The following is a 13,016-nucleotide window of genomic DNA, read 5'->3' on the forward strand; positions in this document are numbered from 1 at the left end:
TTGTTGCTACTCAGGAACACAGCTAAAAAAATCTAGTTGTTGATCTTTTCTCCTTTTTTTTTTTTCACTCTTCTGTTTCCCTTTTGCCTCACTCAATTTGTCTTGCTCTCACTAACTTTGTCTCACTCAGTTTCATGCCAGTCAGTGCTCTGGGTTAGTCTCACCCAAATGTCTCTGCATCTTTAGCCTTAAATAAAACTTCAGCAGCAGAGTGTCTGTCCGAGGTGGAAAACATCACTTTGCCAATGAGCAGTCACTGCAATGAAGCCACAGAAGGAGAATGGGCAGGATTTTCATGGCTCTTGTGTGCAGTGCCTTTTTTTGATCTTTGGATGCTCCTGGGCTGCTCTGCATTCTGTCCTGAGCTCTGGAAGAGCTGTGTGCCGTGCAGTTTTTCAGGCAGTGTTGTCCTCACATGCCTGCCTGTCCCAGCAGTCCCCGTGGGCCCAGGGCTCACACACAGCCCCAGGCACTGCAGGCTGCACCTGCAACTTTGTCATAGCACAGGCCACTGAAGGACTCCTAGGAATGGCCACCTCAGGGAGCTGTGGATTTCAGGTTGGCTTTTTCTTAATTATTTTGTGCATTCACTATCTGAAAGACACATGGAGTGTCTCTGAGTCCTTGCTTCCTAGTCCTAAGGGGGGATTGGTAATAGAATATATTGATTTTGGCAAAGTTGCCTCAAATGATCCTCCTCTCTTTTGCTTTCTCCCAGCCCATCCTTCCTCCCCCTTTTTTTTTTTTTTTTTTTACTACAACCACCTCTTTAATTATAAAGAAAAAAGAGAATGGGACAGCCATTTTGCCATCTAAATTCTTCAGGGCTTTCCTTGCTGGAGCTTTGGGCTTATCTGCCACATCACAGAGACCCTTTCAGTGTTCGACAGCAAGTTTAGAGCACTTGCAAAGAAAACAAAGGACTTCAAATCACTGTGGCCTAGACTGCTTGTGTCCCAAAAGGGAGAGTTATAAGTTAAAAAAAAAAAATCGTGCATCCAGAATTAAAATTTAGTGAAGCTCTTAGTGAAGCTCTTTCTTTCTCAGTTAGGAAAAAAGCACCTTGGTGGATTATATCAAACCAGGTGCTGCTTTTTTTTTTTTTTTTTTTGTTGTTGTTGTTGTTGGCAACTTCTTATTTTTTGAAAGCAATTCAATAGAAAAAAGCCCTTCCTTGGAAAAATCCCAATTAAAAAGTTTCTTGAGCATCCTCTTGAAGCACAAGTAATTGCCCTGATGTCAATATGGTTATGCACATGCTTCAAATTGGAATTGAAGACACTGAAGAGCTGCATCCAAAGTAAAGATAGATAAAACTCACAGCGGAGTTGTTGTGTTTCGATCAGTTAAAGGAAGCTGCAAATCAAGCCAGCAGTGGAGGTACAATAATACTGTGCTGAGCCAAGAGCAGATGACCTGTCTCTGAGTCAGGCTTATTCCTGAGGGCTTAGCCCTGTGGTGGCCACTATTGCCCAGCCCTGGAGGGAAGCTGTCCTATGGCCACCGTGACTGAGAATCCTGCCTGCTTCTGTGGTGCTGGTATTGATGCTCCCAAGCCCTGGGAGGTAGATGAGCTAAAGAAAGACCTGGGTTCAAGCCCTGCTGACATTCTGGGTATCCTTGCTGTCACCGAGTGTCCTCTAGAGTCTACTGTAGCATGGTTTGCCCTGTGCTAACCCAAATCCTCCCCTGGGGAATGTTCCTGCAGTGTCCTCTGGGGCCACACACACTCAGGCAATTCCTTCTGTTAGGTGGAAAAAGACATGTATAAAACTTTTTTCCTGGAGAACTCCTTTCTGCTAAAAGTCAGGTACAGCTCCTTCAGTGAGCTCAACAAGGTGCGAGTATGCAAGTGAATAAGGACCTCTGAGATACATTTTGATAGGGTCTCTAAACAAGGCTCCTCTAAGCCAAGGGTGGAAGTGATCTGGTGGTAACAACTGAATGATTTTTCTGGACAGCAGAGCACTAAAGCCAAAGTAAAAGCCAGAAAGGCTAAAGGGCTTCCTACCTAGAGGCAACACTTCAAGAGTGTTCTGCTTACTACAGGCAAAGGAAAGGAAAAAATACTCTAAGAGAAATGTGTGGGATTTTAGTACTATTTTACCTGCTGACTCCTTTTAATATAATTTACTGGGGGGGAAAAAATACCCAAACAACAAATCTTAGTCCTACTAGTGAGTAAACTTTTTGTAGGAAACAAGCTGAGACCTCAGAGCACTTCCTGATGAGCCACAATAATAAAAAACACTGCGGACTCATACTAGTGAATCTTTAACACCACAGATATCCACAGCCCTCCATCTTCTTACACCACCATGAGAAACAAACATAACCTCAGTGAGCACAGCTATGCTAGGACATACAGTTTGGTGCCTAACTAAGGAGACCTTTGTGTTCCTTGATCCCTTTGCAGGTGTCATGGAAAACCCCCCTGACCAATGCAGCCCCTGCTTTAACACAATTGCATGCATGCACGCCCCGCCCTCCCCCAGCAAAGCCTGCAGAAAAAAGCCAGTGTGATGAAGCAAAAAGCATTTGGATATGGCAACATGTTTTGGTTTCAAGCTTCCAAGAGGCCTTTTCATAAGCAAGGAAAAGAAAAGAGGTTTTTGAAGGGGGAAAATGCTTTTACAGTTATCTCCATATAGTCACATATAAAGGAGATTCTACACTATGGAGGCTGTTTCTTGCATATGCACCTAATATATTTACTGAAAAGTTTCTTAATCTCCTTTATGTTGTCTTCAGTGCAGCACCTCTTTCAAAGACATTTTGATCCCATTCCTGAATTCTCACTGGAAAGGATACTGCTCTGAAGACTGGAAAAAATACATTTTTCAAAGATATTTGAGATGCCAGTGAAAAATTAACACACTCTGTTTTTCTTTGGGAAAGTTGAAGATAGGGATTTCCTGCCTGTCTTAGATGAGTCAAAAGAGGCCTGAATAAAAATCACAGAATCTTAGACATTACAGCTAAAACGACATAGAAAGGTCACCTAACCGAACTCTTTATCACTAATTCAGGAGTACAAATTGCTTAGGGCCTCCCTAGGTGCTGAGTTTATTGGGGAATCTCTGGTGTGGAACAGTTTTAACAATAGGGAGACTTCCTGTCTCTGTAAACAAGCACACAGGGGTTTATATTTCTGTTTCTCAAAGATTACCTAGTGGAAGAGCCAGCCAGTGGTGGAAAATATTTCCGTTTTTGGAAACATCTTCATTTTTGTTTTTGGTGATATATTGGGATTCCAATGAAACCAACTGCTGCTTTCTGATATTTTTGGTGTTGTCTCATGTACTAGAAGTTTCCTTGGAACATCCAGCTAGCTTCTTTCCAGCAATACGTGGCACATGAGTCTAAAAACAAGACCCCAGGTCCTCACTCCAGCTAAGCTTCCTTGGCTTTGGTTGGGTTTTATCTACACACAGGAGTTTAAAACAACTGACCAAGAAGTGAACATGGATCCTTCTATTAATTTCTTAGGTTTGTGAAGAAATAAATCAGGGATTATTTAGTTGTCAGGGAGACATATTTACATTAAATTATTATGCTGAGATGGAATTGGATACAGACTGTACCGCATGAAGAATGAAGAATGCTTTGAAACGTTTGCAACACAGAGCTATTGAGACAGACACTGTCCCAGTCCAGTCACCTGGGATTAAACTGCAGCCCAGTCCCACCTCTTAATTGCAGATTTTCTTCAAGCACCAGAAATGCTCTCTTTCACTGAGCAAGTGGAATCAGGACAGCTGCTGACTCTCCTCTAGTGACCAGAAACACTTTCTAGAGATGCAGGATGCCCCTGGGATGAGGAAGTTGTCTTATCCCTTGGTAAACATCCTTCCACCTCTTTTTCTAAAGAGACACACACAAACAGTTCCTGGTTTATGTGTGAATGTGTGTCTGAGCAGAGTGGCTCTAGCCGGAATCAAAAAGGCAGAAGATAGAGAGTCACAGAGCTCAATCTCCTTGAGGGTCTAAAACACAGAGAGACGCTACGAGTGTAGCTGACACCCCCTTCCCCATGCAGTTACCTGTGCTAGTGCTGTGTATCCAGTGGTTCCCACAACCCTTCAGTAGGGACGATTAGCATCCTTTGGCCTCTTCAGCTGCACCTTCAGCCTCTTCATGCCAATCTGGAATCCATTCATGGCCTGGATAGCAGCTTGGGCACTGGCAGGATTGTCAAAACTCACAAAACCTGTCAAAACATGAGGCAAGGCAGGGGACTTAACGAGCTGAAGGGTGCCAAGGCATGTACATGCAACGACCACTGAGAATGAACATGGGGAAGGGGGTGAGGGCGCTGAGAGGGGGAAGTGAGCAGGTAGGAGGGTGGGCAGGTGGGCAGGAGAGTGAGGAGAGGATGGCTGCCAATGTGGGACAAAGGATAGGAGGGGTTGTTACAGATCAGTGTCCCAGGACACTGCCTGGGCTGAGTGCCAGTCTGAACACTAGACTATGTGGAGCACAGGGATCCAAAAGTTGATACCACAAGATTTGGGTCACCTTTGAGCTGCAAGTCAGCAGATGTAGTGCACGGTCTCAAGGCATTCTCTCTTCCTCCATTTCCCTCCACAGTGACTGGGGTAAACCTCTAGGCCTTCCTTAACTTGCCAGCATAACCTTTTCTTTGCCTTCCAATACTGATGATGAGGGGAACCCGATACACCTACTGCTACTTCCTTATTATGGCAATATAAGTAAAATGTGAATTTAATAAATTCTCCATTATCATATTAATTGGCATGAATAGTTTGATTGTTGGCCAGCCAAGCAATATAAAGAGCTTTAATCACTGGCAATTTCTGCAGACTCCATGTTGATTCTGCAGTTGAGAGATGAACACAAGTGCTTTCCTAACATGGTTTCCCTATGGAATTTCATACTTTGCCAGCAAATCTTCCAATCAACAATGGAGCACATCCAGCACTAGAAACAACTATAGTGACTCAATATTTTATTACAGGTCACCTAAGATGTTTTTTGTCTCAGTTTGTTCTCTAACTGTCTGATGAAATAAAATAGGTCAGAACCACACAGGATGCAATGCAACTAATGCATTCAGCTTCAGGAAGGGCTTTTGGCATGGATTTACTTTTTTTTTAAAAAGTATTTTAAAAACTTTTTTCTTATGTTAGATCCAAAAAAAGGCCTCATTTGCCCAGACTGTATGTGGCTGTAGCTGGAGCAACCATGGGTCTGAGGTACTAGTGAGGCAGGGGGCCATCACACTGTACAAGCATTGCCTCTGCTACTTTTGCCAGAAATGTCCCTGCGTGCCAACAACATTTCTGAGCACAAACCTTGGGTGAGACTAGCCTGGACCAGCCTGCTCTCCAGACAAAGCCATCTGTTTACCCACCCCTGCAAGGCTCTGGCAGCACAAATCAATCCTAGGAGCCTGGTGTTGCTCAACAGACAGGCTGAAATGGAGAGATGGTTTTTGTGAGCCCCTCAAAAAGCTAATGCTGAGTGCTTGCTGCCAGCTATACACCTGCTCCTGACAACAGCACCAGGCCTGGCTTACAGCCTTGGGCTGTGCTGTGGATGCATTCAGCAGCCCTTCCTCCCTGGTCTAGTTCCTCCTCAGAAGAAAGTCTCACAGGTGACACAGGGTGGCTTGCATCTGAAAAAGACACAGAGCCGTGCATGCAGAGGCACCTTCTCACTCCTGCATTAAACTGTGCTCCCTGACCTTGGCTAATAATGTAACTTCATGACAGGACATAAAACTTATGGTCTTAGTCTCTCAAAGTGATACAACAGGGTTTACTGAGTATATAGCACATGGGGTTTTAACAGGGAGGCCCATGGACTAAACAGGGAATCTTCTTTGTTCTCCCCTTTTGAAGCCAAGGCTCCGAGTAAACTGGCTGTCCATGCAGTTTTCCTGCCAACCACCTGGATGAGGAGGTACCAACACTGCAGCTCTGAAGATGAACAGACAAAAAGTACTCTCAAGCCCCACAGCAATAATCAATTTCTATGGAGAAAACTGGAGAGCTATAGTGAGTAATGAGCTGTGGTTTTATTCAATAGCAATGGATCTGCTCTTGCCATCACTTTTTAGCCAGTAAGCACCTGGTGATGTTACCAGTTAACATCTGACTACTTGAATAATCTATCAACAAAGTCCTATGATTCCATCTCAGCAAAGGAATAAACTAAACACTTCCTGGTTTCACCCAAATGCATTCAGACTTAAAATACTTCTGGAAACTCCCTTGGGGATGCCTTGCTTGAGCTTTGACCTTAAATATGTTGTCTATATACTTCACATCTTTGAATATAGGATGTGGTGAAACCTATTTCTTTTTAAAAATCACATCTGGAGTGCTGATAGTCCCGGCCAACACACACCAGTCTCACCTAAAAAGCAGACTAAAGTTGTGCCAGGGAAGTTCAGAGAAACTGGAACCTAATAATCTGTACTGCTGGTTTTTTTTGACTTGTGTTTAACACCAAACAATTCTTGAGCAAAGTCTGAGTATTAGCACAGAAGACAGGCTGTATTCAGTGGTTAACTTGGATGGGCCGTGATGTTCTGGAAAGTGAGAGGATTTGATAATTTGGGTGTAGGCCATTTTGTGCCAGCAGTCCCTAGTGCTAGGGAGAAGTGCCAGGTATGCTTACTTTTCTAATATATGCACAGCGATCAAAACCGAGTTGGCTGCAGCTGGATGGTTGCTTAGCTCGTGTCTTTAGAGAACATACCTTGCCTGGGAACTTTGATTTCTACTCTTGCAACAGGTCGTGTTGGGATGTCCCTCCTGCTGACTAAATGTGCACACCTAGATTGTGCCTGCACATTCATCCATTTGTGAACAAGACACCTTAGGACCCTACAGTAATCAGTGGAGGTCCAGCCAATGCAGTCAACAGAGTGTAGGGCAGGATTTCTCTCTTTTATCAGGACACCCTTAGCTGTGCTCAAATCACTGGTCAGGCACCAGTGCTGGCTGCCAGTGAAGGCAGGCACCCAGCTTAAATCAAGGCACCTCTCTTGCAGGATCTACCTGGTTCCATAGTTAGGAGTGACATCTTAAGGTAAAATGTTAACTGTCTAGTACCTGGGTGGGTCACACCCCAAGGAGATGTTAGTTGCTGAATCAAACCTCTCCAGAAATTCTGCCCACTATGACAGAAGACTGTTATTTCTCTACTTTTGCCAAGACTAGAACTTCGAGGGATAAGCCCTTGTGGTGGGGTGCTAATATAGTCGTACCTCTGCAAGAACCTTGCTGTGAGATAAGCTCACAAAGCTATACTAGTTTTTATAATCACTTTGCTTTTGAGATGAAATTCTAAGCCAGTTTCTTCATTCTGTGCAAAGCTGTAAATAATACAACATTTTAACAAATGGGACTAATAAGAGAGATCAGAAGAGCATTTGCTCACTATATTTCATTTAGACCAGATAATGAAGCTGGGAGTTGTACTCTGATTTTGGTATTAGTTGCCTATAGATTTGGACCAGTTTTTTTTCTCCTTAGTTGTTCTGATATTCACTGATGCAATATAAAAATCTTGACTGGCTGGATGCTGAGGGTAGAGGAACTGAGCATCGAAAGCTGTGGAAAGAGACAAGCAAATGCCAATAACTGTATTTTCTTTGTGAGAACATTCTAGGGACAGAGCAGCTAATTACTCTAGATTCATTTCACTGTTTTAGTTTTCAGGGGCCTTGGTATGCTCAGAATTTGCTGGTGCATTCAGTTCTCCTGCTCTCCTGAGTTATTTACGTGTAGGTGTGTTTCACATTGTTGAAGGTATTTGGATGAACTCCAAAGAGAAGAAAAACTATGGCTTATCCTGAGATTTGAGACATTACAGTGGATAAGGGATAGGCAGTAGACAGGCACGTTGGGCTAACAACAGCATGTTCCTTTCTCTTCGCAGGTCAAATACCTACTGGCAGGTTTGACTTTTGTTGTTGTTGTTACATGTAGTATTGGCAGTTAACCATCTTTGTTTCTCCTCACCTCTGTCAGCAGGATTCATGTTCCTATGACAGATTTAAATATGTTTGACGAGGAACAGAATGTATGTACTGGGAAAATAGCTTAAATACTTGGCTCCTAAATGGCTTTAATATTTGAGCCCATGGGCTCAAAACATGATGGCAGTACTGCAGTTGCTATCTGTGTTTTGAACACCACCCCCACATTGTCATCTACACGCTTGAAGGACAAAAGAGAAAGGGAGAGGTTAAAAAGCTTGAAGCTCTTTCTGTTCATCAGGTAATTAATAATCAGAGAAATATATGTTCTGATCTGAAGACAGTTGGTAGGAGGACAGCATTTTGTGATAAATCTACTTTATGGGGGGGATATTGGTGGTTTTTTTCTTTTTTTCCTTTTTTTTCCCCCCCAGGGATTATGTAAAAATGCTGTTCTAATAAATGATTTATCAAAAGCAACAGAGAATGGAGAAAGCTGCTAGGACAGCAACCGAGGGCATCTAATCTTTCTGATTCTGCACAGCATCTTCCAGGAAAGGTACTGTTGTTGGAGTTCACTACTTCTTCTGGCCTGCTCTTTTCCCGCAGGACTGTATAAACTACTAGCAGACAGAAGCTGGGGTAGAATTTTGGAATTGCTTTATTTTCTCCCCCTTTCTTCCACAGAAAGTCCCTGTAGTGTGGTGTGTGGAGGGAGCTTTGTGCCTTTCTCATGACATGATCACCGTTGGCTTTATGTAACAGATACAACCTAAGGGCTGTTTTTCTGTTTTAATCCGCCAGGATGATAAAGAAGGGAATTCACAATCTATCTCAGAGTACATCTGAAGACTGTTTTGCAACTGTAAACTTTTTGTTTAGAGTGCGTGTTGTCTCTGCATGTCCATGAATTAGTTTGTGCACTAAGAGCAGTACTGAATGAGCACATTGTTACGTTTTCATGGATCGTTAATTGGTCCGAGTTTTCTGTTTCTCTTTGCATCCCGCAAGGAGAATTAGTGTTTAATGTGCAAAACAGCCTCTTGATAATCTGCTACCAGGTTGGAACAACATGTTGTCTCTCTTGGGCAGGAACTTTCCTCTGGATGGAGCCCAGTGCACGGTAACTACGCTGAACTTCCCTTAAATCAGGAGTCAAGACCACAAATGAGGTCCAGATGCAAGTTTTTCATCCAGACTTCTGAACTGGGGGCAGGTGATCCTACAGCAGGTCCACTCATGTAACTAGGTTGCCCTCAGGCAGAGGAAATGAAAAGAGGGACTTCAAAGAAACGAGTATTATACTTGTCTTAAAACTAAGAAGAGTATTTTTAGCTATATTCCAGACACTTGCTGCCATCTCAGAGATAGGCTTTGCAAGAGATTGCAACAGAAACAAGTAGAAATTGCTGCTTATTGGCTCTTTTTAGGCCACATATTTTTTTACTAGTTCTGCCTATCAGAGTATTTGTCTGACTGCCATAAGGGATCTTTCTTGGTGCTTCTTGTTCCTTCAGTTAAAAAAGTCACTAGCTAAGGAGAGCATCTCTGAACTTTTTCCTTTTGACATTCAACCCATACTGATTTTACTAGAGGGAAATGAGAATAACAGAAGACCAAGGATCTGTAGCTCAGCCTGTGGGAGAGAAAGAGAAGAAATGCCACGCACATGGCCTAGGCATTAGCAAAGGAGAAGTCCGTGCCTCTTGCTTCTGTTCTGTCCAAAGTGCTTCTACCCAGGCCATAACTAGGGAGCTTGGCCAGACTAGAACCAGGGAATCATAGAATATCCTGAGCTGGAAAGGACCCACAAGGTTCATTGGGTTCAGCTCCTGGCCCTACACAGGATAGTCGCAAGAGTCACACCATGTGTCCGGGAATATTAAAATGGAGGGACCTGCGGAAAGCACTGGTAATTGGTTAGACTAGAGACCTTACTTTCCTGTCCTTCCTCCAAGAATCTGAGTCAATAATTAAGGAATTAGTTATTGATACAATTGGTTATTAATATAACTGTCCCCTTAGTGCATGGTTTCCTTGCTTTTGTTACTGACCAGTGAAAGGTGAGATCTAGAGAGGCATTCTTTGCTCTGAAGGCAGCAATAAGGTGCTCACATCAAAGCAGTCTTCCTGTGGGAAGGATGTAGTTCAGTGGCTGCTGTCCATCTCTCCCATCAGGACCTGGCCACGTACTTCTCAGACCTTCCCTGCTACTTCATTCTATTTAATTCCTACAACTGCTCAGTTTCTTTTTCTCTGTGTTTATTAGTCTTATCAGAGAATGGAGGTTTTCCTTTAATTGCTTTGCAAGGTCTTTACCTTGCTGTGTTCTTTACACAATGTACTAGCTGCTGCCTCGCAATTTTTTAGTGCTGTAAAGAATTTCAGGATACAATCTTATGTAAGTAGCTCCACAATGTATATGTGCATTGGAAGGTATTGTATTGTAAGGTGATTTATGGGTACTGGAATACTCAATAAAGGAGTGCGTCTGCAGATCAAGGGCATAGCACTTCAGCTGTTTTCTGGTGTCTAATGGGGTTGGATGACTTTTTGGATTATTTAACCTTCCACTGCTGTTTAATCATGTCCAAGAGAGATCTGTCTACCCAGCTATCCATCCCATCCATCCATCCATTTATTTTTTTAATGTATGAACAGTCAGTAACTGACGACTGTGCTAAACAACTACTACTAAATATTTCCCATCTGTGGGATGAGATAATTGGAAACTCAGAATATTCAAATAATTGGCTCAGAAATTTGCAGAACCATTAATGTTCATTTTAGAAATTTATGGAATATTAGAAAACCTTCAAAATATTTCAGGAAAATAAAAAATCTATTATTAATTTTTAAGGGTGTAAACTAGGTGACCTGATAAACTTAGTTAAACTTTCATAAGTGTCAGAAAAATTATAAGAATTTTGATATGAGATAATATGACAAAGAATTTAAAGACACAGAATTAGTACCAATCATCCTGGTTTCATGGAACATAGGATCTATCAAATGAAACTGATTGCATGAAATTGCAAGTTTGATGAATAAAGTAAGTTATCATAAAATGTATTTAAACTTTGCTGGAGTATTTGAGACAGCACTTCTTTACAGAAAATGAAAACAGCTCAGAAATGACATCACCAAAAAACCTGTCAATTGTGACAAATAAAATTGCAGAGATTCTAGTAGGCTCCTTCAGCAGTGTGCTGAAAGCTCTGTGCTATTCACTTTCTCTAGCATTACCTGAAAGACATTTGAAGTAATTACTGGTAAAATTGGCCAATCATACAAAAATGGTGAAATAATGACAGAAGTAAGTGACCTGGGTCACTGCGTAGTCTGGACTCAGTTAAAGGGTCTTCATTTTAATCCAGTCAAATGCAAAATTAAGTATCTGCAGGAAAAAGCAAGTGGGTCACTCATAAAAAGAGGAAATCCTCGTTAGAAAACAGTGCTTGTTAAGAAGAAGATGGGTGTCATAATAACAGCCAAATATATGAGCTCTCAGGACTGTGTTGAAATTCTCAAAGTCCCAAGAGTTAGCACAGTTTTGGGATGAAGTTGAACTCTGCTGAACAGCCTCTAGAAGTAACAAGGTAATGTTACCTCTGAGTATGGCTCAGGAAAGATTCTTACTGGAGTTCTGCATTTAGTTCTAGTGATTGCTCTACAAAACAAATAAGTTTTAATACTTATTCAGAAATAGAAGAGTAATTCTAGGTCTGAAAGAGTAATGAGAGTGACTACAGTTTATTGAAGTAAAGGTTAAACATACTTCTGGCTATAGCCTATAAATAATACCTACTAAAACATGTGGTCCCTTAGAATAGGGGGCAAAAAGAAGAACTTACTGATTTCTTCTATCTGGAAGCAGGCATTTGATGAATTTAAAATGGAAATAAGACACCAAGTCTGCATTTTTTTTAAATAGTGAAGGTAATTAACTATTTTGGAAACATCTTGTTTAGCAATAGGGGTGGAGAATCTATCACATGAAACCTTGATTAAGAGATTTTCTAAAAGGGATGCTATGACTCAAGCAGAAGGTTTTAACCTGTCACATGAGCTGAAGCATCTGGCATATGTTATTTCAGAGTTCAGGCCAAAGGATCAGAACAGTCTCTTCTGATACTGCATATCTGTCTGATCATTTTGCATTTCAGATATTTAGAAAATCAGTTCTTGCCTTCTAATCTGGGATGGATTGAAGTAACAATCATGATAGAGGTGACAATTGATGTTAATGCCTTATAATAAATGGCCCCAAAGTGTGGGCTGCAGACCACTGAGAGGGCTGACTGGTACTCGTTCTTCATCTTGCTTCCAGCCGAGAGAAACCGAACAGATGGGAAGGGGAGATTAAATGAAGAGTGAAAGTAGATGGCATGATTAACTTTCTCTAAAGGTCAGAACACCCAGTGCAGAAGGTAGCTTGAAATACACAAGTATCTTCCTTATGTCACCTTCCTGTCTTCCTGTGCACGAAACTACCTCTCCACATTGCATCGGTATGAGCTGGAGCATGCAGAGAAGTTGGTCCCTGTTTTCTTGCATTGCCTGTTGGATGCTCACCAGATAGAGAGATTACAGTTAGAAGAAGCAATGTCTTCTCTGAAAGCAGAGGGCTATAGATGCTGAACCTGAATATGGTAATTGAGATCAAGAAGGACTTTTCCACCTAAGAGTCTTCTCTTTCACAGTCTGTATGGTGTTTGATTGTTTTTCATAGGAAAATTGTTGTCTTGACTCATGTTGAAAGCACAAGGGTAAGACTCAAGATTAGACTAGAATTTTGACAATTTCGAGTACTGCATGGTCAGATCTGATTTGGGTTCAAACTAAAAGAAGGGAAATTTAGATTAGATGTATGAAAGAAATTCTTTACTGTGAGAGGGATGAGACACTGGCACAGGTTGCGCAGAGAAGTTGTGGATGCCCCATCCCTGGAAGTGTTCAGGGCCAGGCTGGATGGGGCTGGGAGCAACCTGGTCTAGTGGTAGGTGAATGAGATGATCTTTAAGGTCCCGTCCAACCCAAACAATTCCATGATTCTGTGATCCAA

The 13,016-nt window shown here is 42.1% G+C and overlaps 1 protein-coding gene across 16 annotated transcripts in view; it reads right to left on the reverse strand.

Moving 5' to 3' along the window:
* The window catches only part of CELF4 (CUGBP Elav-like family member 4), a 700,257-nt gene that overhangs the window by 19,571 nt on the left and 667,670 nt on the right, over positions 1-13,016 (reverse strand). For all 16 annotated transcript variants that reach the window (XR_004237446.1, XR_004237445.1, XM_032095920.1 and 13 more), the window contains one exon: positions 4,044-4,210. Coding sequence is in view for 14 of the 16 variants with exons in the window: in XM_032095920.1 (XP_031951811.1) it covers positions 4,083-4,210 (128 nt within the window). In the remaining 2 variants the exon portion in view is untranslated. The remainder of the gene's footprint in view (positions 1-4,043; positions 4,211-13,016) is intronic.

The sequence above is a fragment of the Corvus moneduloides genome, chromosome Z, assembly GCF_009650955.1.
Source record: "Corvus moneduloides isolate bCorMon1 chromosome Z, bCorMon1.pri, whole genome shotgun sequence".
Classification (NCBI taxonomy): domain Eukaryota; kingdom Metazoa; phylum Chordata; class Aves; order Passeriformes; family Corvidae; genus Corvus; species Corvus moneduloides.